This window comes from Poromitra crassiceps (assembly GCF_964638095.1).
Source record: "Poromitra crassiceps genome assembly, chromosome: 3".
Taxonomy (NCBI): Eukaryota; Metazoa; Chordata; class Actinopteri; order Beryciformes; family Melamphaidae; genus Poromitra; species Poromitra crassiceps.
Window position 1 is genome coordinate 35489263 of NC_139625.1, and position 20353 is coordinate 35509615.

Below are 20353 nucleotides of genomic sequence, written 5' to 3' on the forward strand. Positions count from 1 at the left end.
AAGCCCTCGTCTTTGAGCCCAGAGCCAAGAAAAAGCCATTCTGGCCTCCCTCTCACAGCGAGGGACATACGCAGACTGTTTCTCTCCCACAGCCACAGAACACAACAACAGGTTGGTTAGGGGGAAAATGGACAGAAGATGACAGGAGACAAATTGTGGAGGCGGAAAAGGTTGATATTTTCTCTGAAGCAAATGAAAGGCTTGGGAAAGTGGATTTCTCAGCTTGTGTTGTCTCGAACGCAGCTGAAATGTCTGACACGCAAAGCCCCTCTCATAAGAGAAGCCAAGTCTGCGAGGGTTAGATAAGGACTAGCGATACTGCTGCACAACTCCAACATCCTACTCTTCTCTTGACAGCTTTTTCAGGTATAACTCAGGCTATTGCATGCTATATCTTCAGGCTATTGCATGCTATATCTTCAGGCTACGGCATGCTATATCTTCAGGCTACGGCATGCTATATCTTCAGGCTACTGCATGCTATATCTTCAGGCTATTGCATGCTATATCTTCAGGCTACGGCATGCTATATCTTCAGGCTACGGCATGCTATATCTTCAGGCTATTGCATGCTATATCTTCAGGCTATTGCATGCTATATCTTCAGGCTACGGCATGCTATATCTTCAGGCTATTGCATGCTATATCTTCAGGCTATTGCATGCTATATCTTCAGGCTACTGCATGCTATATCTTCAGGCTACGGCATGCTATATCTTCAGGCTATTGCATGCTATATCTTCAGGCTACGGCATGCTATATCTTCAGGCTATTGCATGCTATATCTTCAGGCTATTGCATGCTATATCTTCAGGCTATTGCATGCTATATCTCCAGGCTATTGCATGCTATATCTTCAGGCTATTGCATGCTATATCTTCAGGCTATTGCATGCTATATCTTTACATGTGCTGGCGGGGCTTACACCTGTTGACTGATTTGTTAGCGTAGGGGGGATTAGAGACGGAGACAACAGGGAGAGCAACGACGAGTGACAGACACAAATGAGAGCACAAAACAAACACAGACAGTGCGAAACAAAAAGAAGGAAGTTCTCCAGTCTTTAGTCTACATTCCTCAGCCCCACTGCCTGAAGCCGCCTCAGATCCTGAACCTATATAATCATGATCCCCCTCCTAAATCCCTCCAAACAATAGTCTGGTCCCAGAGGGAGAGGGAGATATTGAGCGCAGGTGGTGTCAGGTGCTTCCCAGTGGAGACGGATGGAGCAGAAGAACAGATTAGACCACAACAGATATTGTGAGCCACATGCAGGTCTCAGCCCTGCGCAGGAAGCTGAATCATTGAATGCGGGAAGCGGCACAGGAAACCAGGCACCTGTGTCATCGCTACAAAGGTGAACAAGCTGACGGAAACTTTGCCTGTGGTGTTGGAAACAATAAAGAATCCATAGATAGCGAGTGAATGAGCCAAGAGTCCAGTGAAAACAATGGGAAAGTCGTGTTTGCATAAGATTACTATTTGAATTGGCCAAAGATTTAACAAGTGCACCTTTCTCCAGTTGATTGCCCGATTTATTAAGACCACTTATGCAAATTGAGTCGCAATTTTCCAATTAGAATACCGGAGGTGGACGTCTACTAGATGGAAGATGTATGGCAAGCCATTTGATCACAGCGCAGACAGTGATTCCCCACTGTATGATGTACTGTTGACATACTGTAGGTTTAGTCAATTATATTATTATTAGCAGCCATTCACAGCGGGGCTGCTATACAGCTCAACAGTCACCGCCGTGGCGAATTTTTTTTTTCTTTCTTTTTGCTCCAAGTGAAATGTTTTATGGTCACTCATGATTCAGTAGATGGCTAGTTGGCTTGTTCCAGGCTTAAAACCCTTTAGGTAACACTTTACAATAACGTACACAAATACTGTAGTAGTTACTAGTAAACTAATCATTAACTAATAGTTAGTTAATGAGTAGCTAAGGAATAATTTGTCATTAGTCAATCACTAGTTAATCATAGTTAATGAGTAGGTAGTCATTAGTTAATGATTAGTATCTGAGTTCCTGAGTAGAGTAGTTAATCAATACTTAATGATGACTAAATGTCAGCTCGTGAATATAGTAGTTAATCATTAGTTACTGATTAGTCGGTCAGTTCCATCAGTAGAGTAGTTAATCGTTCGTTAATGATTAATAAATGTCAGTGCGTGAATATATTAGTTAATCATTAGTTAATCTTTAGTTAAGGTCATATTGTGAGTATAGTAGTTAATCATTAGTTCATGATTAGTTGTTAGTTCCTTAGTAGAGTAATTACTCATTAGTTAATGGTTAGTCAATGGTCAGTTTGTGAGTATATAGTTAATTGTTAGTTACTCATTACTTAATTATTACCTGTCCATCTTTTTGTGTACCCTATTGTAAAGTGGTGCATCATACTCGGTAGTTTATGAATACTTAATTATTACTTAATTATTATCTGTCTATTAGTTAGTCTTTTTGTGTACCCTATTGTAAAGTGGTGCATCATACCCAGTAGTTTAGGAATACTGAATCATTACCTGTCCATTTGTTAACTGATTTATTAATCATTAACGAACGATTAACTACTCTACTCATGGAACTGACCGACTAATCAGTAACTAATGATTAACTGCTATTCACGAGCTGATATTTAGTAATCATTAAGTAATGATTAACTACTCTACTCAGGAACTTAGATACTAATCATTAACTAATGACTACCTACTCATCATTAACTAGGATTAACTAGTGATTGACTAATGACAAATTATTCCTTAGCTACTCATAAACTAACTATTAGTTAATGATTAGTTTACTAGTAACTACTACAGTATTTGTGTACGTTATTGTAAAGTGTTACCACTCTGGATATAAGGATTTTTCTAAATGTCTGTGTATTTACAAAATGAATGGGGAATTCTCTGATCGAACGGGAGCTGAGAAAAAGTGGGCGGTCACTGTTGAACTCTATTGTTCTCACCTTGTGAGAAAATGTGTTCTTGGAGACACCTAATTGTAGCGGGAACTACAGAAGCCGTTTTGGGTACTTTGCCAGCTGGACAGATTTTGTTAGCATGATAGCGAAACCGTGCAAGATGTGTGTAGTTGTGTAGATGACATCAAAATATAGGCCAAGTTAAAAAAAAAGGCCATGATCTGAACAAGGGGGCCGAGCCCCTCACATTGGCCCCACTACTTTATGCCCCTGGCCCACATTCGTTTAGGTCACGGCCACTGTAGTCTCGCTTGCCAGACTCTCCCAGCAAAGGGGCTGGGAGAGTCTGGCTGGGGAAGGCTTTCACTGTGGACTAGAGGGGAAAAAGGCTTTTTACAGCCACCCACCGAACGTACCATGCAGGCTGGCTTCATTGCATAATCCACATCAATAGTTTTCAGCATGTAGCAACGAGCTAGCGACTAGCGCTGCTGTTGTTATTGTTTCAAAGGCAGCGCATTTGAGCATTTGAGCTCGGCAGATTTGACACGGGGGGCTTGGAAAGGAAATCCCAATATGGTCGCAGCCGCAGTTAGAGTGGGTCGGAGCCAATGCAGAGCTTGCAGGGAGCGGAATGGGATTTCCATCCGGCACCGACTGAAATGGTCTGCACCAATGGGAGAGCTAAGTCCACCATGCTGCTTCAACCCAGTCAGACTACGGCCGCTGTGACAGCGGGCCTGGTATTGTTTTCACCTTGTGAGTCTGTGTGTTTGGGTCATCATGGCAAAATCTGCAACATCAAAACTTTTTTCATGTTAGGATTTTGCAGTTGTATCATTACAATGGCGGTAGTATGAGCAAATGAACAATGTTTACCTTCCCTCCATCTAGCCTGCACCGGAGAGCTCCTACACCTAGTTCACCTAAAAAACCTCCAAATGACGACGGAAGTGAACAGGTGTTCTGCTCGAGGGCTGTTGTTGGAACTACACATCTATTTATTTTGTATGGGCATCAAAAGCCTTAACGAGTGTTAATGAGCCATACCAGCTGGCAGGGCGGAGTTTCTGCAGGCAGATGAAATGGGATCTTCTCTGTGCAGGAAACATCAAGGGAAGGTCAACAATAAATATTGTTCATCTGCATACTACTGACATTGTGATGATACAAAGCTGGTTGGAAATGGGCAAAGTCTTCTTGAACTCACACACTTTAGGTCTTCAAACTTTGCCACTATAAACATTTCACAATCTACACATTCACAATGAGATGCTCTGCCTCAAGCCACAGGTGACTGCAGCCTACGTACCAGAGAGCACCACCTCGATGAGGTCTCCTTCATGGATGTCTTCTGCTGAGGTCAGCCTCTGCAGGATGTTCTCATCGTTCAAGTCGTGGCGGAACAGGAGGATCTTGTCGTACATCCCAAAGAAGCCACACTCTGGGAACTGCAGAGAGGGGAGGACACACGATAATTAAGTTCTGAGCATGGTCAATGATGAGAAGCAAATACAGCATTAAGATACAAAATAATGTCTAGACAAGCACTGTGCCACGGTGAGTCCAGATCTGACCACTGGATCTGACAATAAAGAGATATGAGACAGACAGCGAGAGACTGTTTGATCTGCATTCACCCTGATGTATCAACAATAGACTCTTACAGCCCCCTTTTGCAGCCCCAAGTGGCCATTCAAGAAACTGTTTATTTTTTGTCTTTTCTTTTCTTTTTATTTAATATAATATATATATATAATTTAATATATTTAACCAGTAGCTGGTGATGTCACTTAATGCAGGGTCAAACCGGACCAGGACAGGACAGGACAGGACAGGACAGGACAGGACAGGACAGGACAGGACAGGACAGGACAGGACAGGCCGGAGGGATGAGGTGAGGTCACGTGGCCCAAAGGAGGGCAGGCGGAGGAGGAGGGGGGGGGGGGGGGGTCTGGGAGGAGGAGGAGCAGGCGGAGGAGGAGGAGGGGGGGGGGGGGGGGGTCTGGGAGGAGGAGGAGCAGGAGGAGGAGGAGGGGAGGTAAACATCCTGAGAGGAGTTAGAGGAGAATCAGCGCACAGGAAGCGGAGCGCCAGTCAATACTGAGTCACTTCCTGTGCTGAGGGCTGCTCACGGCCTATGGAAGCCAGTGTTCGTGTCAGAAGGGAAGGGTTGCACAAGAAAATAATATATGCATGCACGCACGCACGCACGCGCGCACACACACACACACACACACACACACACACACACACACACACACACATACACATACACACACACACACACACACATATACACATATATGGACACGCATACTTTAAAATCTATGGCTGAGAGTTTGCTGCAGTGCAATCAAGCTTTTCTTTCTGCTTTCAAAAGGACAGGTCATGCCGGGGAAAGGTCACGCCAGGCCATTTCAACCCACTAGGTATGAACCCACCAAATCTCTGTTTGGCACGCACCCCACATCCTCTCCTCTCCTCTCCTCTCCTCTCCTCTCCTCTCCTCTCCTCTCCTCTCCTCTCCTCTCCTCTCCTCTCCTCTCCTCTCCTCTCCTCTCCTCTTCTCTCCTCTCCTCTCCTCTTCTCTTCTCTTCTCTTCTCCTCTCCCCTCCTCTCCCTCTCCTCTCCTCCTCTCCCTCTCCCTCTCCCTCTCCCTCTCTCTCTCTCTCTCTCTCCCTCTCCCTCTCCCTCTCCCTCTCCCTCTCCCTCTCCCTCTCCCTCTCCCTCTCCTCTCCTCTCCTCTCCTCTCCTCTTTCTAAGCTGAATGGAAGAAGCATGTTTCCCAGAGAGCCAGACCAGCAGCCAAGGGAAAGGCCCTTCTCATCTCCTCCACCACACAACATTGCCTGTGAAAGCGTGAGTGCAGAGCGGACAGACAGATGGATGCTGGGAGCAGGCATCAAAGCGCGGGGTGCTGTGACCGTGGCATGAGCTCCAGGCAGCATCAGTGCCAAGCAGAGTGGTGCAGAGGATCCACCAGCTGTTTCCCCCTGAACCTGGGTCACATACAACTGGGCCGTGCAGAACAATGGCACTGCGGCCCGGGAGCGCAGGGGCTCGGCACCACGTCTGGGCACAGGACACATAAGACACCTGGAGCCTCTCCACTGCCAACACATACAGACACAGAGACAGACTGACAGACACAGCCCACACAGACACACGCACAACCCACCCCACACACACACACACACACACACACACACACACACACACACACACACACACACACACACACACACACACACACACACACACACACACACACACACACACGCACACAAACAGGAGGGCTGGGGGGAAACATGGGTATATATCACCTGACTAAAGCCATGTTCAGACTAGGAGGCCAAATCTGATTTGTGAACTTTAGGCCATGTTCAGACTAGGAGGCCAAATCCAATTTGTTAACTTTAGTGACCTATTAATTACTTTATCCAGATTGGTTTTATGAGTCTGGACGCTCCAAGTCTGATCTGTGTCACTTGTCCCAAACCACATATGGAGGTAGTGTCCAATCTGCTTTCGACTGATGCGACTTCAGTGTGGACACGCTGATGATCACCCAAATCAGATTTGAGAGTGTCTTTTGCAGGGGGCGGGGACTTGAAGAGCAGAGAGCAGACATGCAAACACTGCCAGAAACATTGTATGTTGGCTCATTGGCTCATTGTATCTGGACACACAAATCCGACTTGAACACTTGCCCAAATCAGATTTGTTCCAGTGTCAGATCAGATTTGGGAAACCAATCAAGATAATGATGATTAACGACTTTAGCAGCAAATCGGATTTGCCTGTAATGTGAATATGGCCTAACACCACATCTCAGAAGAAAGGCAGGAGGATAAACTATGCAAAGGCATCATCCTGCACAGAAAAGATGCCCACCTTTTCTACCTGTTCAGCCCATTGACTGTAGCCATGGTGGCTATCGCTGCTCATGCTAGCTACTGACGGGACGATATGCTTCTCTCATGATATAATTTGATATGATTAGAAAACAACCACGATACGATGTGATAGTTTTTTTTTTTTTTTTTTTTACTTTTTATTGACAGATTATTATCAATACATATTTGCATTGTATACATTGTAGATATATATGTACTGCCATAGGTTTTTTTTTTTTTTTTTTAGAGAAATAAAAGAAAAGACAAAACCACAACAGCAGCAACAAAACAAACAAAAACAAAAGACAAACAAACAAAACTGGGAGTCGACTTTTCACTATACATTCATCTTGGATCCAAAAAGATAAAATCTGGCCTAATGGGTGTTATATATTGAACCCAGCATTCCCATCTTGAGGTAAATTGTTCTACTTTATGATTGATAACAGCAGTTAGTCTTTCCATCTTATATATATCCATCGTAATATTCATCCATTCTTTCACTTTAGGGCTTTCCTGTGATAACCACTTCCTGGTGAGAGCTTTTTTACCAGCTACCAGCAATATATTAATCAAATATCTGTCTTCTTTCAACCAGTCTTCCGATATACCGAAATACATTGTTTTACTATCTAGGGGTATTACACATTCGAAAACATCCTGTATAGCTTCGTGAATCTGTTTCCAATAACCCCTGATAACGGGGCAGTCCCAAAAGACATGATAGTGATGTGCTATTTGACTTCCACAGTTTCTCCAGCAAGAAGATGAGTTATTATCATAGTGAGCTTTCTGAGATGGTGTAATAAAATATCTAATGATGCATTTCCATGTGAATTCCCTCCATATTTGTGATCTAGTAGACTTCCATTGATATCCCCACATTGTTGTCCATTCTTCCTCAGATATAGCCATTCCTCCTTCATTTTCCCATTTTTCTCTTATATATGAGGTAGAATGTCCTTTCAGACTTAACAAGGACCTATATATGCAAGATATAGTTTTACTACTGATATCTGAGTTGTATGCTTTTCTAAAAAGTTCTAATATACCTGTGTTTGCTTCGTTTACATTTTTTATCTTCTTTTCAAAATAATGTCGCAATTGGAGATATCGATAACGATGTGATAGTTCAATGACAGCAAAGTATGACTGTGCAGAATTATGTTTACAACTTAAAAATGTCATTATTACACAGTGCAACAAAACAATCTGGACGCAGACGAGGTTGTGAAATTGTAGGTGATAGGTTGAATCACTGCTGTGTCACATCAATCAGCAATTATGTGAAAATGTTGCAGATTATAACTGTAATTACCAAACAAATAGCACTGGGCCTGTGATTGCTTCATGTGGAAAACCAGTGGAAAATTACTGGTACCATCGATATTGAATCAGAACTTTACTCTCCTAGTGCAGGAATTTGGAAGAATCTGACTTGGTGATACAGTGATGTGGAATGTCAAGTATTGAAAATGGAAATGGAGAAACACACTCTCTCACTCACACACACACACACACACACACACACACACACACACACACACACACACACACACACACACACACACAATGCCACCACTGTTAGTGGTCCCTCCTAGCTACCATAGTACTGATGAGTTGATAAGACTGTGGAGTGATGGAGACTAGAGATAGAGACCTTCACAAGTACTAAGGGCATGTAGTGTGTTTCTGTGTGTTTGTTGTGCCGAAAGGGGGGGTGTTAGGGTGATGACATCTCCCCATATACAGTAGGGACAGCCTTATCCTTCCTTATCTTATGACAACTCCCACAAGACCCAAACATCAGCCATCTGGCAATTTAACCCCTGCTCAAGGGCCTAATTTTGTGTTGAAAAGTGGTGAGGAGTGGCGACGTAAGGGCTCAGATGGGGGAGGGGGGGAGGAGGAATATCTTCAACATATCAAGGTCAAACAGTGTAGGAATTTAGCCACGGGCAAGAGCAAACATGCCCCCAATAAATCTCAGAATGCCCCTAAAAACCATGATCCAGGGGCAAAAATTGACCCCAATATTTTAATAATTTTATTTTCAGTCAATTCATTTAATTTCCATCTCTAACACACACTCAGCACCTGCAAGCTGGTTGCCAAAAGACAACCATGAAGAACACACTCACACAAACAGCGCTGTTCACACTACGCTTTAGCAACTTTATGCACAAATTTAAAAAAAAATTAAGTGCCCCAAAAAATGTGTAAATGCCCCCAGTTTTTAGACAGTGGGGGCAAAAGTTGCCCCCAACATATTTTTTTTAAATTTCCTACACTGAGGTCAAACAACATTGTGGGAGTTTGAGTTGAGGTCACCTAGAATGAGTCAACGCTGTACTCTAACTTCACCAGTAGTGTTGGGCAGTAACTTAGTTACAGTATCTTATTTTATTACTTTCCCCAGTAACCCCAGTAACCCCAGTAACCCTAACCTTGGTGTAACAGTGATTATATTACAGTTACTAATCCAAGTTCCTGCATTACTTTCTCTCTAAAACAAAGTGTGGAGATAGGTCTGGCTATGTGTTCCTAGAACGCAATTAGTTTTGTTGTCCTAGGTAGGCAAAGAAATCAAATATACAGTTTGGCTGATTGTTGACTCCTCCTGTAAGGTTAATTTAATTTAGTTTAATAAAAAAAACATATTGCTCTATTCTCCCACAGGCCTTAGGCGCAGAAACTGGCCTTAAACGCAAAAAAACGCGTCTTGCGCCTGCCTCGGGAAGATAGCAACATGGCTTTACGCCCCAAAATGCGCTTTACGCGAAATAGGCGTGGCGCAGTGGCAGAATAGGCCAGAATGGGCGTTTTGGCCTTAAATACCGGCCTAATGATATCTTCCCTCCTGGCGTTAATTTAGCGCTTTGTGCTTTTGAAAACCAGGCCTTAGTGCACAGCTTCTGCTCTGCTGATCTCAGTTTGTCCCCCTCTCTCTCTCTCTCTCTCTCACTCCCTCGCTCAGACAGGCACAACACAAGTCCGATAGAAAAAATAAGTTGTTATACCGTACATAGTATAACAACATGACAGTTTTTTCTAACATGACAGTTTTGAGCCTGTGACATTCAGAGGCTGTTGCAAAAGGAGATAATTCTGGCCAAACAAATGTTCACTGCCTGGCTTCCCTGCCACAGCCACACATGTGAAATCTCCCAGCATGCATTGGGCTAATACATTTTGATAATAAATAGCATCCAAATTAGCCTAAATAGATAGAAAGGTAGATAGAAATAGATAGAAATAATGTGTAATGTTACCACAACATCAATATTGGACAAAATAAAATGGCGAAATCCCTATGTGAAACATATATGTCATCCTGGGCCTATATATATCCCTCGTAGATTTAACGTGATTTAGATAAGTAACAGCGTAACGCGGTTCTACTGTCATGTGCTATATTGTGATGTCTGCTCCAATAAATTGGCCCTACTTCACATTTAGTTTTACAATAAAAACACATTTCTGCAATGACTTTACATAATGTAGGCTATATTTATGTGCATCATCCTACCTGCAGCAGGGGAGAGAAAACTATATCATTCTGGACAAACTTTCACCAATAGAAAAAAATAAAAATAAATAGCGTATCCCTATGATGAGATTAGTCTCATCATAGGGATACGCTATTTCTTTCTAGCCGATGCATTTAGAACATTCTTTTCACTTTGATCTTGCTATAGTGTAGCGTATTTACATGCTTGCAGTATTTAAACTGCAGTTAGATTGGTTTGAGAAGCATAATAATATGGAATAATAGCCTATATATGGAGACAGACAGAGGGGGATGAAAGGGAGGGGGGGATCAGAGCGCTTGGGGATGAAAGGGAGGGGGGGAGCAGAGCGCTTGGCTTTCTGACTGGACTGGATCGCTCCGTGGAATTGGAGCTTAAAAGGCAAGCTTGTGACTGGTTTACTTCTCCAATAAGCAGACTGTGCATAATTTTACGCTTAAAAGGCGTGGTTGTAATGCTTAAGGCTGCGTGTAGCGCCGGTACCAAAATATGGAGTGGGCTGGTTCACGCCCATTAATCTGCGCTGCGCCTGGGACTAAGCACAGTTTATAGGCTGATGCAACGATAGGAGCCACAGTTCCATGAAACTGGGTTCAGTAAGAGCTGGCTAAACAGGTTGTACGTCACTTTTACGGAAAGGGGTGGATAGCGAAACTAATATAGCTAAGTAACAAGTAACGTAACTAATTACTTTTGATACCAAGTAATGTAATTTTATTACTTTTTAAAATAGTAATAAGTAACTAATTACACTTCCTGAATAACTTGAATAACTGTTCACCAGTGAGGTGAGATACATATTCGATAGATCATCGCTGAGGCCGTTAAACCTCAGTGTGCACAGTGTGACATGAAATTCACACCTCTGCCTGTGCAGCAGAAACGGAAGACAATCGACAGGCTTCATTTATTCTGGATGGGAGACTATAACACCCCTGGGCCCCTTCATGTGTGATTTTAGGCAATATAATGGGGGATCGGTAGCCTATGAGGTCAGATTAGATCATTACAGTGAGAACAAAATGCATAACGATGCACAGTGTAGGAATTTAGCCAGGGGCAAGGGCAACAAAATAATAATTTCCATCTCTAACACACACACACTAAGCACCTGTAAACTGGTTGCCAGAAGTAGACAACAAAGAACACACTCACTCAAACGGTGCTGTTGTTCACACCCTGTTTTAGCAACTTCATGCGAGAGAGTGGGGGCAAAAGTTGACCCCAAAATATTTTTTTTATTTCCTACACTGACAGCGCATCAAAAGGGCCTTGCCTAGGCCAGTGATTCCCAACCAGGGGTACGTGTACCCCTAGGGGTACTTGAACACCTTTTCAGGCTCCATCTGGGCCCTTTTTGAACTAACATTTCTCTCTCTCTCCCCCCCCCCCCCCCCAAAAAAAAAAAACTTTACCACTATTCCTTCAGAAGTTGTAGTTATCATAGACTGTGTTGCATAGTTGATTGCTCTATTGTTGACAAAAATGTGTTATTGTAAGTCGCTTTGGATAAAAGCGTCTGCCAAATGACGTAATGTAATGTAATGTAAGCAGCTTGCAGGGGGTACTTGGAAAGATTGGGGATTACAATTTATTTCCAAAATGATCAAATCAATATTCCAAATAATTTCATAGTAAATAATAATTTCATCAAACTGATGACTTTTTCCAATTGAAAACAGTCAGAATTGTATTAAAGGGTAGTCATTCAAATGAATTCCATTTAATAATCAGAGATAGAAAGAGACCTACAATTTTTTTTATATGAGGTTAATCATTCATTATTAGCTCTATTAACCGTTAATAGAAGTAATTTAGGAGAATCATCAACAGGCATGAATGAGGGGGTACTATTGGCATGGCAAAACAGCTCAAGGGGTACATGTGGCATGTTCCTTTATCGCAAAATAACTGGGATGTGGAGGCTAAATGACATCACATCCATTTTGTTAGCGTTGCATTTGCAGAAAACTGGAGCTGGGATACTGTTGAATTGCACACTGTTGAATTGCGTCACATCCGTTTAAACGAGTCAGCTCTTGGTCAGATCCAGTCGCTAACCAGCCATTGTTAGCAATAACAGTTGATAACAAGGCAGAAGTTAGGCAGTGCTGTGTGTACAGCTGTTTTAATGAGACACAAACAAGACAGATGTGCTAATAAACAGCATTCTCTACGATTATTATAACTACTGTTGTTGCGCGGAGCAGCCATCTTGGATTTTTGAGGTCGGGGCTGCTGAGGCTCCTACGAGTTTGGAATGGGAAATACCAGCTCTGGTGACATCACCGTCCCAGCTCATGACTTTTGAACCGTAAGATTACCAGTTCCCAGCTATAAAGGAATGCACGATACATCAGACAAAAAAGGTTGGGAACCACTGGCCTAGGCTACTACAGTCTACAATACGAGAATAGTCTGCATTAAACAAACCAAAAACGTTGAGCGCACAAATAGTCATCCATATGACTCACATCCACACAGCTGCAACACCATGCCAATTAAACAATGCCAATATCACATCTACTGTAGTCAGCCCAACAATAACAATATCCAATATCACTGTCCTAAAATAGGACAAAGTTAACAACTGAAGGAATAACGTTCATTTTTTATTTTATTTTTTGGACAATGCACATAGTTTCTTCTATATTTACATCGCATTGCATGTTTTGCTATTGTACAAATAAACTTAAAGTATTCTCATTTGTTGTAGAAGGATTGTTATTGTGGAGGGACTGCTGCTTTAATACAGCATCATCACCACCACTTCTATGTTTTCTATGAGTGCTGTCATCATGTGATTGGCTTATTGATGCACCACCTCCCACTCCCTTGTAACCAATGAGAAATCATCCTCTCTGTAGTGGAGGCTTTTTTAACTGTTGTAAATCTGTCTTCACTGTTTGACTCTGAAGAAGACGCTGCTCGCGTCGAAATGTTCGTTTTTGTACCGTATTAAATTTGTTTGCCAGTGATTTTGTGTGCTCCAGTCAATTCTACCTTTCCAGTATTCTCAAGTTAAAATCTATTGGTGCAAGCTATTTTTCAAAACTTTTTTTTTTTTTTTTTACAAATTATGCTTAAAAAATGGTGGGGACAAAACCGACCATTTCAAAAAGTGGAACCAGTGTAACTGACACATATGCCCCTGGCCTGCTGTATGCTATTTCTCACCAAACCAAACTATCGAATACACACACTTGAGAATCAATCAATAGTTAGTTTGTGAGGAAACTCTACGTATTGCTGTAGTCATGAAGTGAACACATAGGCACGTGCCTGTATGATGAAATATTTCCAACCACCCCCCTCCCTCTGACATACACACATCCTAAACCCTGTCACTCTTTGAAGTGATTAATGCTATATGGCTCAAACCATCACCACCGCAGGCAGGGGGGCATCCTTCCTGAGTCAGGCTGCAGTGTCACCGCAAGGTTTTCCTCCACCCGCCTGCTCTCACACCCGTGGGTGGACATGCACAAATTCACATAGTCACACACACACACACACACACACACACACACACACACACACACATAGACGTGCACACACAAGTCCTGGACAATGCCCAGATCTAGCCAGCTGGAGTCACGCCCTATTGGTACCCACTAAAACAATTTCCACTGTACATAATGGTTCCGACTCCAGTGCAGGAGCATCTGCAGGCCAGCATGTACAGTAACAGGTTGGGAGGCCAGAGGGCACTCATTTTTTCCATGCCTCATTTAAGCAAGAGGAAGCCAGAAGCACAGAAACAATAGACTCAGTAAGTTTAGGACATCAAAAAACAAATTATCACATAAATGAAGGCTAGCGCCAGGTCACATGCATTCATCAAGCAAAAATCACTGCATTCGCACAAATTCCCCCGCCCCTTACACACACACACACACACACACACACACACATTGCTCTTTCGTATAGATACAACCCCCCCACCGACACACACATGCTACTGCATACATCTCCGAAGCCCATAGTGACTAAGCATGTCTTTTGTCATCTTCAAACGCAGGGGCCGAGCTCACTCCAATCCATTGAGCCGAGCAGCCGCGACCACACACACACAGCAAAGTCCCCGGCACGGCACGGCACGGCACGGCCGAGCTGCGTGTGGGGTCCGCGAGTCAGCCTGGAAAGACGAGTGGAGAGGGGCTTTGCGGTAGTAAGCTTTTGTTAAATGGACTAATCCGCCATTGATATGCTAAATCGTGTTATAAGGAAAGAGAGTGAGAGGCAGGAGAGAAGGGGAGATGGTGTTTGGGGGAGTGGGGGGTCGGGGGCACGGGACACATCTGAAATATGGCCCCATTTCATTGGGAGCCAAAAACAAATTAGCTCAAAACAAACTGGGGGGAAAATGGTCTGGTTTGAATAACCAAGTGTGCCATTTGGCCCGGAGGCATAAAGATGCTTTGTCTTGCACAATTGTTACTGTCAGCTGAATAGGAAATCTAAGACACAAAATGATGAATTAGGGAATTGATAGAGTCACACATCTAAGGAGGAATATGACATTATCCCTGGGGGGAAATGTCTTGGCTGGTTTTTCATTCTGTTGCTATCACTGCAACATAACACAAAACTAATGTGTGCGGGCGCTCAATCACAGAGCACAATGAAGCTTCTTGTCAAGAGAGAATAGTGTGCACATGATTATGTGGGTAAGTATTCGTGTCTCTCCCTGTGTGTGTGTGTGTGTGTGTGTGTGTGGGGGGGGGGGGGGTGCACATGAGCTCATGCATTGGTAAGCATGTGTGTGTGTGTGTGTGTGTGTGTGTGTGTGTGTGTGTGTGTGTGTGTGTGTGTGTGTGCGTGCGTGCGTGCGTGCGCATGCGTGTGTGTGTGTGTGTGTGTGTGTGTGTGTGTGTGTGTGTGTGTGTGTGATGGGGGTAGAGGTGTGGTAACAGGGAAGTAGTGTTGAGAGGGTCTGACAGACGGTCATGTGATTACAGTAAGGAAAGGTATGTTGCCTGACCCCAGGCTGCCTCACACCTTTATGAGTCTGGCAGCAGGCCAGCTGGGCTGGGTTCAGGCGGGCAGCTATACAGTCAAATGTCCTGCTCTACATCAGTCTGAGCCTGAGCGATCAGCGCTACATACCTGTAGCTTAGCAAGCAAGAACGTATAGGTATACAAAGGTATACCGCAATATCAAGCAACGACGGTTATCGTACTGTAAGCTTCCCCTGTAATACTGTGCCCACGATATGTTACACAATATGCAAGGTCTTGAACGCCAATAAAAAATAAGTTCTATTTCATAATATTAGACTCAGCGTTTTCACTTATGGGTGATCTCATGTTACCCTGACCAGAATACATATCTACAACTGCTAAGTTGATTGGCCGATGAAGTGTATCACTCCGCTCGGCCATGCCATGGGGGTTGGCCAGACTATAAAACTCCAGGTTCAATAAAGCAATATTTTTCTTCAAAGCAACATACTTCCATATAGTACCAGTGTTTCTCCTAGGATGGAGTTGTAGCAGCGGGGGTGAAGCACGGGCGGTGAGCGCGTGTGTGAGACTTTTTTTTGCACACATTTTTTAATTTCGCTTGCAAAGAGCGCCCTCCCTACTCCCTAGTCCTGTGCTGTCTAATAGGAGATACAGTCAATACAATTGTATTTGGCAATAGGGATCTACAGTATTCCTATAATATCCCTACAGTATTCCTATTGTATTTTTTTTACAGTGTAATACAGCGGCGGGGGGCATATTTCAGCAGTGGGGGGCTGCCACTGCTGAATGCATATAGGGGAAACAGTCTCTGTACATTTAATTAAGGGGGGGTATTTTGGTAGATACCGTACTGTACTGTGACGTTTATTGTTACATCCCTAGTCTAGAAAAGGGGACTTTGATCTTTCTTATCCCTCAACAGCTACTTTTGAGATGCACTTGAGCAAGGCACTTAACCCCCAACATGCTCCAGTGCGCAGCAGCAGAAAGCTGTGGTTGTGCCAGGCAGCTCCCATATGTGATTGTGTGTAACTGTGTATGAAGCAGGGTGTTGCTTTGCTGGAAAAGAGAATGCATGCTCACTCCACTTTCCCCAGATGAATAAAGGTTAAAGAAACATGTCTACATCAAGGGGGTGGAGACTTTAAACAATGCAATATAGTCCTACTATAAATAAGCAACAGCATTGCAACAGCAGGGTGTATAAGAAGCATTTGGCCAAAGGCAGGAGGTGGAGAAGGTCCTTATTCATTTAGCTGGAGGTGGCAAGAGAAAGCCCATCATGAGACCAGTGTGAGACACGACACTTTCATTTACCAGATCAATGAAACCATTGACTGATATGGCTGCAATTATTTACTGTAAGTGCCAAGAGACAGCACACACTGACTGCTGTTTACACTAAATACCATGAGACACAATATGTTGATCTGTCCTCCTTTCTAATTAGGTTAAGTCCTTTAGGACACCATATCAGCAGACCTAACAGTCATGTAGTTTATGAACATTATCTTTATTATTATGGCCAATACTATAGGGTTTGGGACAGGGGCATCATGCAAGCCAACAATCTGAGGGGGTGAACCCTGGCCCTGCGGGCGGCGCCGAATTTTCTTAAAAAAGTTTGGGGGGTTGGAAGCCTAATTAGCCTCTTATTTTAAATTAACAGACTGAGCAGGTGTAACCATAAGGCTATTTTCCAAACTGCTCAGCCTCCTGGAAAGATCCATAATCACCAGACTAAGTACATTGCCACTGCCCAGGCTCAATGGACTTGACAAAAAAGGGAGACCACACGTTTCAAAGCAATGTAACAGAATGTTTATTTTGGCTGGTATTGCCTTTTCAGAAGGTAGAAATATTTTCTCTTCCATTAGTCTCATCTAGTGTCCTCTAGAGCAGGGGTTCCCAACCTTTTTTGTGCCAAGGACCGGTAGATACATGGAAAAAAAAGTCACGGAGCGGTTGTCAATTTGAATGGTTTTAGTAACATATAGGCTATATTTACTCACCAGGTGGCGACAAAGGGTAAATAACAGCCTTTTGTGTTGTACTGTATGTAGCCTATACAGCATTTATGTTTTTGTTTTAACTACAAACATAAATAAACATCAACTTGAAACTATGTTTCAACTATCATACACAGCCTATAATATTATAGCCTATGTTTATAAAAAAAAAAAAAATGCCTCTCAAAAATCTGAGGGGGCAATTGCCCCCTCAGTTACAATGGGCATGACGCTTCTGGTTTGGGGGATATTAGGGGTGTCAAAAATAATCGATTATAAGATGCATCACGATGCGGACGTGCACAATTCTGCATCGATTCACAAATGTCAAAAATCAATTATTAAAAAAAAAGAAAATTATTATAATCAAATAAAATATAATGGAAGTACATGCAGTTGTTTATTTTAATTATGGATCATAATACAATGCAATTCCAAATGCACTTTTATTTTAAAAGTAGCCACACAGTGAGAAAAAAGAAAGTGAGAAAAAATAAATCATGTATTGCGGAAAAAAGTGATGCATCGATTATCGATGCATCGAGATGCATCGATAATCGTAATCGAATCGAATCGTAGCCCTCTGAATTGTAATCTAATCGAATCGTGAGGCCAGTGAAGATTCACAGCCCTGGGGGATATGGACCAAAAATCATATCTCCATATTTTTAGGCTGAATGGCGATGCACGACATATCGGTATCTTTTCTATGAAATGGCCTAAATATTCAGTTGTAAGTCAAAGCCACATGTGAGATGTCACAAGCACTTTTATTAAAACAAGACTGTTTTCAAAATAAAATGCAAAGACATGGTTTCCTTAGCTATTGGTGCTTTCACACAATATGTATTTATTTACACAATGAGATTTTTGATAAATAATTAGGGATGCACCCATATGAAAATTTTGGCCGATTTTGGCCGATATTAACATTGCTGTTGTGGCTGATAACTGATATTTACCTATGTCGATATGATCTGTGTAAAAACACATTTCTATGATAATCAAATTTTGTACATACTGAAAAACACTTGAAAACACTGTGAATTTGAAAAAGTAACGAGTTTCTTTATTTCCAAAACATATGGAAAAGCCCATAAATCATAGATTTACTGGATTGTTTCCTGTCAATGTGAAAATTTTGGCTGATATTAAAATTGCAACATCAGACCGATGCCGATATAAAAACTGACTAACATCTGCTGATACCGATATGATTGCCGATATATCGTGCATCCCTATAAATAATCATCAGTAATGTGAATATAGTGACTAAGGGGGTAAAGGCAAATAATATAACAGCTAGAAGCCTGGTAAGTTCAGAAAATTACATTGTACCGTAATGCAGCCTTTAAAACCAGGAAGACACCACTTATGCCATATCACAATATTACGATATCCAAAATCTAAGATGATATCTAGTCCCATATCATGATATCAATATATTGCACAGCCCTACTATACTATTATATGATGCAATGTTTAGAGACATGGACCAAAATACATATATGTTCAAACTTGGCAAATAACTCCAAGCACAACTTGATGAGTGATGATGTACAATAGCTTTAATAAACAGCATCTGTGGAGTCATCGTGCGATGTTGCTCCACAGTAAGTCATGAAACCAGAAGTTCCAGTGAGCCGTAGTGAATGTTTAAACAAATAGGAAAACTGTTTTTGATGTCAAAACAATAGGGAAACCATTGTTTGACTTTGAGGTGCATGTTAATGCCCACAACAGAGGAAAATGTACTTCTACAATTCCTAGTCAAACGAATGCTTTGGAAAATCCAATTATGTGCTCACACGAACCTTGGGGGAAAGCTGTGTAATTAGTTTGTTCAAGTCACATCAAACACGGTGTGGAAAACTATGTTAATTAAATAAAGTCAACAGTGGAATTGTGTTTGTTTTCATTACATATTATTAATGTAATACCAAGCAGAAGTTTTCCACACAACATAGCACAAGAAACACATGCATAGAAAATTATACAATTACCAGATCCTGACATTAACGACAGCCAAATAATTCTTTGTCACTTGGAGTAATGCATCAAACGAGAGCACACTGGAAACACTCTGGTTTTCCATGGTCTTGTTCAATATAAAGTGTTTTTGGTCCTCCGTTAAGTTTCCATATAATTTAGCTGCATGATTTCTAAATAACCTATTTGGATGGTGCAGATGTCCTCACTGTACTGTAGGTATGAAACAAACTCAGTGTACCACATAAGTCTTCACATAGATATTCTCTCTCAATCGGTCTTATGCAAAAAATATCTCAACCCATTTTTGTCAATAACATTATTGTATCCACCTTATTTCTAGCTGCCATGATGCCTATGGGTTTTTCTTCCGGTGTAATCCTCCCAGCCTTGTTGCTGACAGCTTGACACCCGTCCGGGCGAACGGAGCAAATCACTAATCAGATCCAGCTTGGCAAAAATCTCGTCGATAAATATCCCTTTAAGAGCGCAGTGCATCATGTGTAATCGCCTACTGTGGCTAATGTTAGCGGCTAGCTAGCTATGTTACATGGCAGTAAAATGCCACTAACCATTTCGAGTAACACTGTTTCCATACGGATCACCAGCGCTAGTTTGTTGTTTATAACCATAACGTGGCTATATTTGTCACGTTCTTTATAGCGGGCCACTGCGTCTCTGTCGATGATTTGATTTGACAGTTCTGGGCACTGGTGTTGGCGTTGGCCAATCCTGCCGTGTTCCACCCCCAAATCAATTGTGTTCTGGCGCAAAGCGAGTGGCTTCCAGGACGAACAGGCTCTCTGAGGCGCGCGCCACTAACGTTATTTTAGAGCAGCGCAGTAAATACAATATTCCTGGAACGCGAGTTTAACGAAACAGTTACATGTCCTCTGCATTCCACATCAAATAAAGACATTACTGTTTGTTTTATTTGGTATGTTACATACTTATTGGCCAAGTTATGTTCAATTCAGCCAGGGTACAAGGGAGTATAGGCAGCCATCTTTTTAAATCAAGTAGAATAC

General features: G+C 42.4%; 1 protein-coding gene across 2 annotated transcripts in view; it reads right to left on the reverse strand.

Moving 5' to 3' along the window:
- prkd3 (protein kinase D3) overlaps positions 1–20353 on the reverse strand; it is a 73756-nt gene that overhangs the window by 26144 nt on the left and 27259 nt on the right. For both annotated transcript variants that reach the window (XM_083632862.1, XM_083632861.1), the window contains exon 2: positions 4240–4378. In XM_083632862.1, coding sequence (XP_083488988.1) covers positions 4240–4378 — 139 coding nt within the window. The remainder of the gene's footprint in view (positions 1–4239; positions 4379–20353) is intronic.